The following is a 15,633-nucleotide window of genomic DNA, read 5'->3' on the forward strand; positions in this document are numbered from 1 at the left end:
TTATTCCATTCTCTCATTCATATGAAGATATGGATGTGTGAAGTGAAATTTTCAGTGGCTATGTAGATTTTGTTCCACTTTTCAAATGACAGATTTTTTTTGACACCTTCTCTATTGAAAGTGATCCTCTGACAGGATATGCATAAGACAAAAAATAGATGTTGAATATAAGAATGGGCATCTCTCCAACAAATCTGAAAAATCTTTTGAGACACCTTGCTTTTAAGATACACAATTTTTAATTAAGCTGTTCAGAATTTGAGTTTCTTTTAATGTCCTGCCATTTTGTTCCAGTATTAATTGTGCTTGATTTTTTTCCCCTTTCCCAACTGTTTTAAAATTTTAATTGCATTTATCTAACTAGTGATTATACATGTTGGCTTTCTTTTAGTGATGTTTCCTGGGCAGCAGTTGTAGGCTTGGAAATCCATGCACAGATCTCATCCAACTCAAAGCTTTTTTCCTGTTCCCAAGTCCAGTTTGCAGCTCCACCTAATTCTCTAGTTTCATTCCTGGATGCTTCTCTACCTGGCACTCTACCGGTAGGTTTTTCTGTCTTGAATAGAAATAAAACAAGATGAACCTGTCCTTTTCTAAGTAAAGGAATGACCTTTAAGCTCAGAGTAATGTACAGTACATAAAATGCAAAATGCAGTTTTATTGAAACATGGTTAAAAACACCTGTCAGAACCCAAAGCAGAACATAGAGTATATCAGAGACAGGTAACCTAACAGGATAATCTTTTTTTTAGATTTTTTTTATTCTGCCTTTATTATTTTATAAATAACTCAAGGCAGCAAACATACCTAATATTCCTTCCTCCTCCTATTTTCCCTACAACAACAGTCCTGTGAGGTGAGTTGGACTGAGAGAGAGTGACTTGAAACAATAAAGACCTCAGGTCAGATTCTCTCCCAAAAGCCCAACCGAAAAAGCACATTTTTATTTAGTCTAAAGCTGTACAGACACCGACCATACTGCCTCAGGAATTCCATAGTGATTAATTCCATGGTATCAGCTAAGCTCCCCTGGAAGTTATGCTATGTGTTGAAGCAAGACTGTTAACAGGGTAAGAGCAGCTTAACTACCACCCAGTAAAAGGTTTACCGTATTCACAAGAGGCTCCAAGAAGGACTTATTAAGAAGATTTGGGTGTATATGAGTAGTTTTATTCTCCTTCTGTCTCTACTATAGACAGAGAGAGAGAGAGAGAGACTACTCATGTTCCTGTTGCTATTGCATAGATTGGATGGGGTGATACATAGGGTGGAGTAATATGTAGGGTGAAGTGTTAGATTTATTAAGAGTTATTAAGCATTTGTATGATGTCCTTTGTGGGGTCTGCTCTGTTATTCCTGTTGCTCAAAGCAGCCTGCCTACTGATACATAAGTAAATTATTACTGTTTTTAAAATTCTTTGTTATGGGGAAATTAGTGTTCATGATGCCAGTTGCATGTGCGTTTTGTGTTCTGTTTTAATCTGCGGGCACATAGCCTGCAAAAGAAATCAATTAATTGGATAAATGAAGGCAGATAAATATAACAGTGTGCATGGGTGCTTTAAGATTTTGCTAACAGTGCAGAGGTTGGAAAAGCCAAGATCATTGATAGTACTATATTGGTTGATTATACTGAACTTTGTTGTGGGTTTGCAACTGTGTACGGTTTTTTGCCCTGTTAATGTTAAACTTCAGTAAGCATTTAAAAGTGGATTTTGGTCTTTTATAGATTTTTCTGCAGTAGTACATCTTGTTTTGTTCTGTTTTGTTTTTGTTTTGTTTCACTTTTTTTTTGCTCTTGTAAATTCATGCAAAATCAGCAGTACTTTTTTCTATCCACACATATTAATGTTATTCATATAAGAATAATCTGTAATCGGAAATGTAATAAATGTTGAGTTTTATTTTTGTCTGGTGCTTCTTTTTTTTTTGACATATTATTTGTATTTTAGACAAAGCACTTTTAAACCTTATGGATATAAGTAGGGCACATAAGTCACTTAGAATTGGTTATGACTGGAGCAATCTATCTCAGCTGGGGTTCTGTGGCTGAGGTCCTCATTCTTCAACAAGCACATTTTGTAAAGCTATTTTTCTGTAGGTTGGCTGACAGCAAGAGTACTCTTTATGATTTTTTTTTAATAATCTTCTTGGCCAATGTCTTTGTAGTTAGAGAGACAATAACAGTCAGGATGGACTGCTACGCCACCCACTCTTTTGTAGTGGAGTGAAAAATAAGGAAAGTATTTCTGTTTTCCTATGTTTCTTATAGCCAGAATATTTAAGTCACCAGCTCATGGAATACTTGAGCCATTTTGAGTTGTTGTTGTTTTTTTTGGAAGAGCTACTTCAGAATGTTTCATAAAAATCCTTCATGGATAAGATGTTTCATATTGAGCTTATAACAAAATGTATTCACATTTTGTGTACCACCCTGCTATCTTCAAGTATGGGTTTTGCTGTATGTAACCTGAAAATCTGAGAGATGACACAGTGTAGTGTTTGCTGTATCTCTGACAAGTTCCCTCAATAAAATGAGAAAAGCAGATTCCTATCTGCACATACTGGCTGTGGGCAGATAACTTGCACGTTATACTTGGCTTCTGTGCATTTTAAGAGGACTTATTTTTCACAATTGCTCAGTAGTGGTTTATTTTGAGCCAAACTGGCTTTTTAAATGATAAATCCTCCTAATTAGCCATCAGCTTGCTAGTTAACCTATGAGAAAAAATGGATCTGATGTTTTGCATCTCCAGCAAGGGGAGTTTCTTTCTTGCCAGTACTTGGTACATATGTCCAAAGTGCTTTGTATTATTTACTATACTAGATAAGGCTGAACAAGTTTTTTTTTTAATGTAATGGAGTACTTTGCCAGATAACATTAATAGTGATATGTTTGTATTACTCAAGGTGTAATTTGCCTTCTGCTTCTTCAGGTGTATAATTCTGCTCTAAAGTTAGCTGGAACAATTTAATATTCTTCAAATGTGTATTCAATAATTTCCCCCTTCTTTCCCAGTAAAATTACAGTTTGATTATAACTTTGGAGGTCTCTGGACTCTATACTAAAGATGTTCAGGGACTGTATGAGGTAGTACATATAGTTTAGGTACCTAAACTATAATGGTGATTTACAAACCACAGTGGTTGGATTCATGTGTTTCTTGAAAGCAACATAGATCAAATCAAATTTATGGCTTTGTGTGATGTGTGAACCCAGCCATCCATACTCTACATTAGGTTTGGTAGACTTCAGGTTCATTGGATTTGCTTTGTTTTTACTACCTCAAGAACCACTAACAAGAAATAATCAATTCTATTTTTTTACTCCATGACTTCTATGTAAAAATATTGGCTAGATTTTATTTATTTATGTATTAGATTTTTATCCTGCGGTGAACATACCTAATACTCCTTCCTTCTCCTTTTTTCCCCACAACAACAACCCTATGAGGTGGTTGGGCTGAGAGAGAGTGACTGGCCCAAAGTCACCCAGTGGCTTTCATGCCTAAGGCGGGACTAGAACTCACCCTCTCCTGTATTCGGGGCCAGCACCTTAACCACTATACCAAACTGACTCTTGCTTTGTTCTTTATCCCAACCACCAATCTTTTAATGAATTTGTTTTTAATATTATCTTTAAACTATTATTTTTATTATTGCTTTCAATAATTTTATAAAAAAACTTTCAGACAGTGGCATCTGCAGCAAACAAATGATGAAATGCACATAATGTCATAATTCAAATGCTGCCATTATATATTGTTTGATGCAAGTTTGTAATTTGTGGCATTTGCATGTTGACATCCTCATTCATGTCACCATTTGCCCTTCCTACCACCTCACTCGCGTGCGCACACACACAATCCCCATGCCCTGAGGAATAATTCTATAGGAAACAATATATACAGTGGGGCAAAAAAGTATTTAGTCAGCCACCAATTGTGCAAGTTCTCCCACTTAAAAAGATGAGAGAGGCCTGTAATTTTCATCATAGGTATACCTCAACTATGAGAAACAAAATGGGGGGGAAAGTCCAGAAAATCACATTGTCTGATTTTTAAAGAATTTATTTGCAAATCATGGTGGAAAATAAGTATTTGGTCAATATCAAAAGTTCATCTCAATACTTTGTTATATATCCTTTGTTGGCAATGACAGAGGTCAAACGTTTTCTGTAAGTCTTCACAAGGTTTTCACACTGTTGCTGGTATTTTGGCCCATTCCTCCATGCAGATGTCCTCTAGAGCAGTGATGTCTTGAGGCTGTCGATGGGCAACACGTACTTTCAACTCCCTCCGACGGTTTTCCATGGGGTTGAGATCTGGAGACTGGCTAGGCCACTCCAGGACCTTGAAATGCTTCTTACGAAGCCACTCCTTCGTTGCCCGGGCGGTGTGTTTGGGATCATTGTCATGCTGAAAGACCCAGCCACGTTTCATCTTCAATGCCCTTGCTGATAGAAGGAGGTGTTCACTCAAAATCTCACGATACATGGCCCCATTCATTCTTTCCTTTACACAGATCAGTCGTCCTGGTCCCTTTGCAGAAAAACAGCCCCAAAGCATGATGTTTCCACCCCCATGCTTCACAGTAGGTATGGCGTTCTTTGGATGCAACTCAGCATTCTCTCTCCTCCAAACACGACGAGTTGAGTTTAGGCCAAAACGTTCTACTTTGGTTTCATCTGACCATATGACATTCTCCCAATCCTCTTCTGGATCATCCAAATGCTCTCTAGCAAACTTCAGACGGGCCCAGACATGTACTGGCTTAAGCAGGGGGACACGCCTGGCACTGCAGGATTTGAGTCCCTGGCAGCGTAGTGTTACTGATGGTAGCCTTTGTTACTTTGGTCCCAGCAATCTGCAGGTCATTCACTAGGTCCCCCCATGTGGTTCTGGGATTTTTGCTCACCATTCTTGTGATCATTTTGACCCCACGGGGTGAGATCTTGCATGGAGCCCCAGATTGAGGGAGATTATCAGTGGTCTTGTATGTCTTCCATTTTCTAATTATTGCTCCCACAGTTGATTTCTTCACACCAAGCTGCTTGCCTATTGCAGATTCAGTCTTCCCAGCCTGGTGCAGGTCTACAATTTTGTTTCTGGTGTCCTTCAACAGCTCTTTGGTCTTGGCCATAGTGGAGTTTGGAGTGTGACTGTTTGAGGTTGTGGACAGGTGTCTTTTATACTGATAACAAGGTCAAACAGGTGCCATTACTACAGGTAACGAGTGGAGGACAGAGGAGCCTCTTAAAGAAGTAGTTACAGGTCTGTGAGAGCCAGACATCTTGCTTGTTTGTAGGTGACCAAATACATATTTTCCACCATGATTTGCAAATAAATTCTTTAAAAATCAGACAATGTGATTTTCTGGATTTTTTCCCCCATTTTGTCTGTCATAGTTGAGGTATACCTATGATGAAAATTACAGGTCTCTCTCATCTTTTTAAGTGGGAGAACTTGCACAATTGGTGGCTGACTAAATACTTTTTTGCCCCACTGTAGCAGGCACTATGGAAATATAGTAAATATAGAGAAGAAAAAGAATCAGAGACAGTTATGTAGGGAAGTTAGAATTAAAGAACAGGACACGTAGGTGCACAGTTTTACTTGTAATAGAACTGAACTGAGATTATAGTCCTTCCATATTAAACCTTACAACCCTTATTAATGTAATACCCTAATTTCTAAAGTAAAAAAAAACCAGACATCTTATAATGATTGTTAATTAAATTTAATATATGCAATTCATATCAAGTCACAGAGCAGTATAAACCTACATATCAAAAGCAACTTAGAATAAAACAGTACTATTGAAGTATTAAGCATTCATCAAATCCAATTCCAGTAGCAAAATGGAATTATTTCACAAAGCAGAAAATGGTAAGTTTACTTAAACTGCAACAAAAGCTTGTAAAGTCATTGCTCACGGTTTATGGCAAACCTTCCAAGGGCTTCAGAGCAGGCCCTGATCTGCCTTCCGTTGTTCCAGCTGTACATCTCTTTTGTACTTTCTAACTTGAGTTCATACAGTTTGAAATGAAATGGGAAGACAGAGGCCACAGAAGTAGGCGAAATGAATTTAACTTCTCCAATGAGAAGTTTAGGGATATTAATTGCACTGGTTGGATGTGTGTAGGAAAGACAGACTATTGCCTGACTCCATGGACTTTTAGCGCCTCTTTCTACAACATATCAGAACTATGTAGTAGTGCAAGCTCTTCACTTCCCACAACATCAGCCCTGTATTTAGAAGTAATATAGAACTGAAAGGCTGAGCAACAGTCCAAAATAGTCCCCGATTGCATTTTATTTCTGTCAGTTACTTCAGGGGAAGACATCCTGAAGCACCATGTGACACTGAAGTGCCTTTTTTGTGTCTTCTAGATTACTCTAGCCATAATAGCCAAAAATCAAAGGCATGGTATCCCACACTTTTGAAATAGACTTTCCTAAAGAGGAAAATTCTTCTGTTTATTAATGGTTGAAGTCAAGACTTAACTCACATCCTAGGCACGTGGCTGGAACAGAAAAATCCCAGACTTTTCTGAGTATAATAATAGTCTACGGTATTCATTTGTTTGTTTGTTTATTTATTTATTTGTCACCCAGTTCTGTGTTACTCAGATAAAAGAAGAGGGTCTGGAGAATTACTGTGGAACAGCTAAATAGGGGATTTTGATTCCTGCATCTCTGATGCACATCCAGCTGTTGCCTTCTGTGATCCCTTGTTTTTCTAGGGATCTTTAAATAGGATACATTTGTGGAAAAACTGTAACCTTTCCTCTGTTGGATGCTTGTTTCTAGCCATTCCAATGATTAATTCTTGTACATTGCATCCTCTGATAAAAGTACTTTATAACATAATGCAGGTTTTAAATGGGAGCAGTAGATCTCTTAAGATCACATTTCATATGCATTACCAAAATGATAACTAGTAGCTAATGTCCAGTTGGACAAAGGTAGCCTACTTAATTCTGCATGCATCTGCTTCAGCATCTCCCACTTATTGCCTGCACAGGTGTCAAAGGTTATAGAAAATATGAGAGAGAGAACATAACTGATCAGAGGGTTTGATATTTGTTGCAAGTGGAGTTATAGCAATGAATGCCAATTTAAAGGAGAGTTTAGTGATGGATTTTGATATGCAGGTGCCTGCAGGAAGGAGAACTTGAAGAAGAATTAATTTCAGTTGGAAGAAATGGAAGAGTCTGCCATGAGAGAAAAATTGGAAGGCAAGCAATGAAATATAGCAAGATGCTAATTTGGGAACTTTGGAAATTTCCTGCTTTCCTGGCAGTGCACTTAATTGGATTTGAAGAGATGCTATCTGCAAGGGTGGCACATTGGATAACAGATATCTTTAGAAATAGATACCTCTAGAACTATCCACTTATGTATTACCCATTTTTAAGGCATAATATGGTGATATGTGAACCCATCCATTGTAGTTTATAGCTTAGTGCCAAGATGAACAACTTTTCATCTCTGCCTTTTCATCTCTTCAAACAACCTTTGAAGATTGTTACCAAATTTTGTCATAGAAGAAGAAAATTATTTTGCTACACAATATTCAGTTTTAGTCAAGGTGAAATGTAAATGAAATGAAATTAGTGTCTTTGTTCTTATTTTGTGTTGATAATGCAGAACTGCCTTTACTGAATTTATTTGTTATATAATCGTTGCTTCCTAACAATACAATTGTGTTAGATTACTGAGCTGATGAAATTGTAATTACATGTATAATAGATTTAAATTCGTCCTTCATTAGTTAATTTTTGTTACTCCTTTCTCATTTATAGGTCTTTCCCCTGTGTTAAACAAACATATAACAAACATGTATACTAACAACCCTGTAGAAGCTGTTAAAATACATGTTCTTCTTATATGTAATGAGCATAACATGTATAAGCCTTTTTCACTTTACACCAAGTTTAAAAATATTTCCAAAAAGATTGCCAGAATTCTATGGCATTTGTGTGAAAGTATTTTTTTTTCATTGGGATCAGTGAATATAAGAAGTTTTGATGCATTATTGATTGATTATGTGCCATCAAGTCAGTATTGACCCTTAGCAAACCACATAGGTAGACCATTTCCAGGATGATCCCTTTCCAGCCTGGCCCTTCAGGTCTCCCAACAGTACACCTTTGTTAATGTAATCAAGTCTATTCACCTTTCTGCTGCTGCTCTTTTTCTCTTTCCTTCCACCTTTCCCAGCATTATGGACTTCTCAAGATCTTCATATTATATGTGCAAAATATAATAATTAGAGCCTGGTACTTTGTGCCTCAAGTTTATTCTATTCTATGATCCATTTGTTAGGTTTCTTGGTTACCCATGGTATATTCAAGGGTGCTCAAATACTTTTTTTTTATCCTGCTTCTTCAGTGGCCAACTTTTGTGTCATCTGAATATGATTTCCAAGGCCTTCAATTTCATTTTGACAATAAAGCTATTTTAATCTGTTGTGATCTGTAAAATCAGGACTGATAGGGTCTATTCATCTAGTGGTATGCATTTATATAGGATATTATCTGACTTTATTTTAGCCTTAACCATTTTATCAACACTTCCAGACCACTATAACTGTATAAAATGCTCAATGCCATCCTCATTATACTACTCAGTTCAGATCTTTTGTCTAGGAGTTAAAAAAATTTAAGACTAAATCCATAAAGTCATTTTAGTATTAGATGAAATAAGAAATAGTAATGCATTTTCTATGAAGAAAGAGATCTAGAATATTGGCTAATGTGTTTTTGTTTTTAGGAAGCAAAATTTCTGTAGTTTCTCTTACTGCACATTTATTGCATCCTGGTTGTGCATATCAACCAGAGGGTTTGGCTTTATGCTGATAATCCCGTACTAAAAAAATGGGCACTGTCTCGTAACTTATTTTATTTAATAATTCATATTATACACTGTCTTTCCAAATAAAAGTATTGCCGTGGCGGCCCAAAGTCCACAAAAGCATTTCAAAACCAGTATTTTAAAAGTTTGAACTAAGAACCATTTCATGAATTAGAACAACACAGACAACAGCTAAAACAGTAGAAATAAGCTTAGTATTAATTAATGCTATTAAGATTATTATTAAAATTTAATAACCAATATTGCTGCCCAAATAGATGATTGATTGATAGATATAGCAAAGGGGAAAACAAATGAAGATAAAATGAACTAGAAGAGATACCTTGCAGAATGACAATGATTGCTTCATAATTTTCATAAAACATTTTGCTCTCCTAAATTTTTTGGAGTGCCCATCTTAATATTTGAAAATTTCCTAAAGACAATTTTGTTCTTGCTTGAAATTACAAAGAATTTGCAGTTATGTTAAGAAAAACTGATTGATTTCAGTTTGGTTAATTTCACTTCTAATTAAATGGATCAAAACATTTGCTTCAGCAAACCCAAGCAAAATATACAACCCCTATATTTTTGGAGTAACTTCAGAATTCTGCTTTACAATACTTTCAAAGATTCAGACTCCATTTTCTCTACTTCTGCAAGTTCTGAAAGATAAGATTTTATGTAAATAAATCTGTTTGTATAAATAAGTCTGCTAGCATGTGAGAATGAAGAACATAGAATCTGGCTTTAGAAACTGAATGTATTTCACTTATTATGGCAAGTTGAATATTGCCATATTTTTTCCTGAATATTGCCTGAATATTATTATATGGAGAAATGGCTGATTTGAGCAAGTAGTTTCAAGTTCCTTATATAAGTTAGACATCTAGAATAATGTCTATGATATCGTTACGGACATGGCCGGATAGAAGATTCTTGGTTATTCTGGTTGCCACCATCTTAATCCAATATTCTTGAAAAATCACAGTTTGTACAATTGATTACAATTGTACAACTAAAACACTATTCAAATTATGCAAAGAAATTTCGCACACTCCACAAGATTTTCCCCCGTTATGCCTGTGACATCTGATGGAAGTACATAAAATGTTGAGGTTTGTGTTTAGAAGGTCTTCTCATGTAAAATATATCCGCATTGGCTTCCAAACCACCTTAAACTCTATGCTTTCAATTATTATGTTGGTTTTTATTATCTACCTCCCTCCCTCTTTATTTGTTATGTTACCATTGTTTATACTAATTAATTTTGAAGTGTAACAGTTCAAATAAGCAATTCATTTCAACACTGTTAATAATAGAATATTTATTTAATTACTAAGGCTTCAATGCTGCTAAATTCCGATAGGCTCTAAAGTGACTTACAGAACATCAAAATATAGGATCAAAGTATCCAACACATAAAACGCCAACCAGACCTGACAATGTCACCCATGGAGGTAGATTAAATCTCTGCTTTCCCAAATGCATTCCTAAGCAGCCAAATCTTCACAGCAATTTGGAAGCCCAGTAAGGTAGAAAAGAGTTAGATATCCAGGGATAAGCTCTTCCATAGAAAGGGGGCTATCACCAAGAAGGCTTACCCCTGGGGTCCCTGAAAATGGTGTTCCCTCAAAAGCATTCTCAGCAAACATTCTCTTCTGATCTTTCTGGGCATGCTGAGTTAATCTGGAACATGCAGTTTTGTAGGCATCCAGGTCCAAGCCATAAAGGGCTTTCAAGCAACAACCAATGGTCTGAATTAAATCCAAAAGCTGGTTAGCAGCCAACACAGTTCCTAAAGTAATGGTCTTACATGATCAAACAGTAGGCTTTCAGATCCATAGCCACTCTGTTTTACTAGGGTTCAGAGTCTGGTTTTCCCCATTCAGACCCTCACCTGGTCAGAACTTCCCCCGCAACATCTGTTTGACCAGAGGTAGAGATGTATAACTGAGTGTCATCTGCATATTGGTGATACTCCACCCTATAATCTCTCCCATTGGTTTCATGTAGATACCATAGTCAATGGCATTGAAAGCCATCAAGAGATCCAGCGGGAGGATTAGGTTCCCCTTATTCCAGTCACAGGTTACCTATGAAAGCAACCAATGCAATTTCTGCCCTGTATCCAGGCTTGAATCCCAACTGATTAGGGTCCATAATCCATTTCCTCCAGGTATCTCTATTGTTGCTGGTTAGCCACCTTCTCAACATGTGCACAAAGAAGGAAGGTTGTAGATTGGGTAGTAGTTGTGTAAAATAGCTGGGTCAAGTAATGGCTTCTTGGAAGGGGGATACATGATCTCCTTTTTCAAGAAGCCAGATACCCCTTCTTCAAGCATCTATTCACCACTGCCTGAATCCAGCCTCCTGTCACCTTCCTGGCAGCTTTTACGAGTCTGGTAGAACAAGAATCAAGTTCACGGGTAACTAGACAATGGCAGAGAATACTTGTCCATTTCTTCAGGGTCTTCCAGCTCAAATTGATCCCAGATAATCCCATGCTAGATCAAGGCCCACTCATCTTAGTAGGACCTGACTAATGGGAGTCAACTCTGAGAGGTTATGAATTATTTTACCTTCAGAAGTTGAATGAATTCTCAATAGCAGTCCAGTAGCAATTTTCGGATCCAGACTTACTTAGGAAAGATTGGAACAAAGTTGTTGGGACGCTATCCATGGATGTATTGGAGAGTGGGGAAGTAAACTAGCTTTGCTGCTTTTGCCACCATAGCTCAGTCAGACTGTTCTTTTACACCAGCATTACTATGGCACCTCTTCTGGCACTTCGTCTTTCAGAGCTCTTTAGTAAACCAAGGGGCCCTTTTGGATTGACAGACATCTTGCATTAATTATAAAATAAAGACAGTCAGTCATAAAACACAGTATCATTTGATATTATTAATCATTTCTTTATAACACACATAATAAAATCAGCAACCAGGTTCTCAGAAGTGCCTGGCCCTGTACAAGAAATAATAAATCCAATTTTTCATAACCTTAAGCAGATGATCTTTCTCATTCTCATTCTCATTCTCACACCCCACTTCTGGTATGGTATACAAAAGCAGGCAGTAGTAGCCAAATGTGTGATATATCTGTTTAATTCCCCCTGCCCATTTTATTGATATGTTTTCTCAGTAAGAATGGATGCCGCTTGTTTTAATGGTCTGTGATGTCTATTCCTGAAAACTTCCCTAAACAAATTAATTCAGCTACTGGTTTATATCACCAGTATTATAGATTATAGATCTTAGCAAGTATAGCCATTTTTCTAGAGCTTTGGAGCAACACATATGTAGAGGAGTACTGCTATACTCTATTTAATTAAAATTATTAAAATATTAATAACACTTTTAAAAAAAATAAAGGAAACTAACTGCAAGCTCATCGTCTGAGAACAGAGGAACTTTCTTGAATAAGTAGTAAGCTTTATAAGCTTTGTTGTCACCAAATCCCTATGTATAATATACATTTCAGGAATAGCTTGTATCTCCTTGGATGAAGAGAGAGACGTGTATCTAATTGAAAACTCTCTGAAAGTGCTATATAAATACTATGGCTTGATAATAGGGTTGGTAGCTATAATGAACTAGCCTATTATATTCATCATCATTTATTACCTCTCTGTACCTACCTATTTTCTGTTGGCCATTTTAGTTGATTGGGACAGAACATATTGGAATTGTTACTTGGCAACACGTTGAAAAGTATCCCTGTTAATTTGGACTAGTGCTTTATTAGAGGCTGAAACTCAGCTCTGTGTGATCTTCCAGCAAATGTAGTTAAGAGCACTAAAGCAAAAGCACCAAACCTTAAATCTAAAATGTGCAATATTCAAAACATGTGTTCTGCTGGTTGAATTTCAGATACCTTAATACTATACAATTGTCCTCCCACCGCGAGATGGAAAAATATTTCTTTGAATAAGTCTTCCTTTATTAGCTTAATTACTACTTCCCATTTGCAAGGAAATTATGCTTTTTGAAAGCAATCAAAAAGGAAATGCACCCTGTTTGAAAGACAATGCAAGAGAGAGGCATTTGTATCATACAATGATCTGAATCAAGTTATGTGTTGTGTCCCTCTAGGTTCTGAACAGACGATGCGTAGAAGCAGCAGTGTCAACAGGCCTTGCACTGAACTGCACCATAAACAAGAAGTCCTTGTTTGACAGAAAACACTATTTCTATGCAGATCTGCCTGTAAGTATATATCAGGCTTTGTCCTTGACGAATTGGAAGCGGGACATGCGTGAAGAACAGATGGGGGACAGGCCAACAAAAGAGAAGCTTTGTTTTTCTCAGCCATTGTTTACCCGTCCAAGCTGGATGCAGCCCTGCATTCGGATGAATGGGCAGCTGCAGCCAGGAGTTTGCTGATGGACGTGATTGTCCTGATGGCTGCGCTTCATGCTTTCAGGGCTCTGGGAGTAAGTGAACTGGGGAAGGCACAGCTAGGACCAGCCTTCCTTTATTCTCATTAATAGCCTGTTAGGATTAAGACAAACAGTACTAATCTTTTCAAATGAATGTATTACAGACACATATCAGGGTCCCAGTAACATCACAAGAGCTTATTGTCATTACTTCTGAGGATTTCACAGTGTTTTGATTTCAATTTGTTCAGAACTCTAAAGCAAATAAAGGGAAACTAAAAACAGTAATATCTATGGTATTAGAAATTCTGCTTCTCTTAAGTCAGACTTGTTTGGAATTGGGCTTGGCTTGTTACATCTGACAGTGAAGCTGACCATTCAAATCCATCAGAAAGACAGGATTCATCATTTTAATATTTAAATAAGGATCTTGCATTTCTGCTTGTTGAATAACAGCTTCCCTTGTCCTCCCAGTATGATGATTGATGGAGAAGGCTGCCCTAGGATCACACTGTATCCTTGTAAAAACACTGTGAGATAGATTATTAAGATATATGATAGGTTGACAAAGATCACTGAGGTTTAAATTGACTATGCTGTGTAAGATCTGCAGTCAGATTGGCGTTCTTCAGACAGATCTTAAACTGTTAGGAAGAGGGAGAGAGGGAAAGGTATGTTACTTTCTTTTTAAATTTTTTATTACATTTCAGAACATTACACTTTCTTTTAAAAAGCTCAGTAGTCTGTAGTATTGTATATTGTTGTTGTTGTTTAGTCGTTAAGTCGTGTCCGACTCTTCGTGTATATATTGTATATATCGTGTATATATCGTGTATATATATATTGTATATAAACAATACTAAATACTAAATAGCAGTATAACTGTATTAATATTATATGAAAATTATATAATGTTTTAAAAAGCCGGTTATACAACAAAAAGCTCCACAGTGTGAAGAGAAACAAGAAAGAGAAAACTAAATTACCTAGGGAAGAAAAAGAAAGAGTTCAACCTCTCTTCCCTTGTTAATGTCATTTGAAACTCATTGAATGAATGAAAATCATGGTATTGTTTTGGAATACCTGCAAGGGCGAGGGTTATAGATACTGTTTTATAGTATCTTCACTATAAACTCCACTATAGTATTTTATAGTAGTTTCATTCATTCAGTGAATGAAACTACTATAAAATACTATAGTGGAGTTTATAGTGAAGATACTATAAAACAGTATCTACAACCCTCACCCTTGCAGGTATTCCAAAACAATACCATGATTTATAATATTGAAGCAATGTAAAGATAGATGCACTCCCCTTATCTAAGTCCTGACCGAGATCATCCACATGTGGTTTCCCTCCTGTGCCTAGGCCTGAATTCCAACCAGATGATTCACCTAGGGTCCTGTGTAACTACTGTATCATCACCTTCCCATCAACCTTCCCTAAGAAGGAGAGACTGTAGATGGGCCAATAGTTGTCCATATTGACAACTATCCGTGGCTTCTTGAGGAGAGGAAGAACCAGTCTCTTTCACGTGTTGTGGCATCACCATTCAAAGGGAATTCAGAGCTGCCAGAAACAAGTCCCTGATTCCCCATAGTGGCAGCTCATACCAGAAAACTCAGATGGAAATGCACAGGTCAGAGCCCATAGGTGGCAGAACTCATCAGGAAACCCGGTGTCAAGGGAGCCAAATGATGAAAGCAGCGTTGCACCATTGCAGTGTGAGCTCTGATCCTTTTGTACATTTACCATGAAGTTGCATGTACATATGAAAAGGGTGGATCTTGTGTCATAATGTGGTGGCACTGATTGTGTCATTTTGGCAAAAGCATCCAATCTTGCATTTTCTCGGGCACCAACTGCCCATATTCGAGAGCTTCCAGCATACTTACTCTCTGGTTTTCAGTACATCAGTGTCCCACAGTAGCACCCCTACTAGTTTGCTTTCTAGTAAATGGCTGCTTTTTGTTTGGTCAAAACCACCACAGTAGCCATTCTGCAAATAGGAAACCTCTTAATGCTGGCAATTTTGTGAGACAATCCGTGACACTCTCTGAAAATGTAGATGTGCTGTTTGGCTCAAAATGTTTCTCCAGTGCAGATGGTAGGACACTAACCAGTGGGATCAAATTACATGAAAAAAAGATTTTAGCTTAAAATTCAGATTAACTACTGGATGATGTGAACTGTTTTGACATGCTATTCTTCATTAAGCAGCAGCCAAATAGGCATCTTTAATAGAGATTTTTTGCATTGTAAGGGCTTGGAACAGATTGCTCTGAAGATCAGTTCCAGCTTTTTTCTAATCATAGGCAAATGTACCATATCCCCTGACCTATAGCTTGTTGAACATCAAATACAAAATGCCACTTTGTAATGAAGGAAATGAG

General features: G+C 37.1%; 1 protein-coding gene across 1 annotated transcript in view; it reads left to right on the forward strand.

Annotated features, from left to right (window-relative positions):
- The window catches only part of GATB (glutamyl-tRNA amidotransferase subunit B), a 54,126-nt gene that overhangs the window by 1,356 nt on the left and 37,137 nt on the right, over nt 1-15,633 (forward strand). Inside the window, exons 2-3 of the mRNA XM_007433416.4 lie at nt 392-542; nt 12,953-13,066. Of these exons, the coding sequence (XP_007433478.2) occupies nt 392-542; nt 12,953-13,066 (265 nt within the window). The remainder of the gene's footprint in view (nt 1-391; nt 543-12,952; nt 13,067-15,633) is intronic.

This window comes from Python bivittatus, unplaced genomic scaffold (genome assembly GCF_059951505.1).
Source record: "Python bivittatus isolate LINGU-HERP-01145 unplaced genomic scaffold, Pbiv_v1 ctg000070_np1212, whole genome shotgun sequence".
Taxonomy (NCBI): domain Eukaryota; kingdom Metazoa; phylum Chordata; class Lepidosauria; order Squamata; family Pythonidae; genus Python; species Python bivittatus.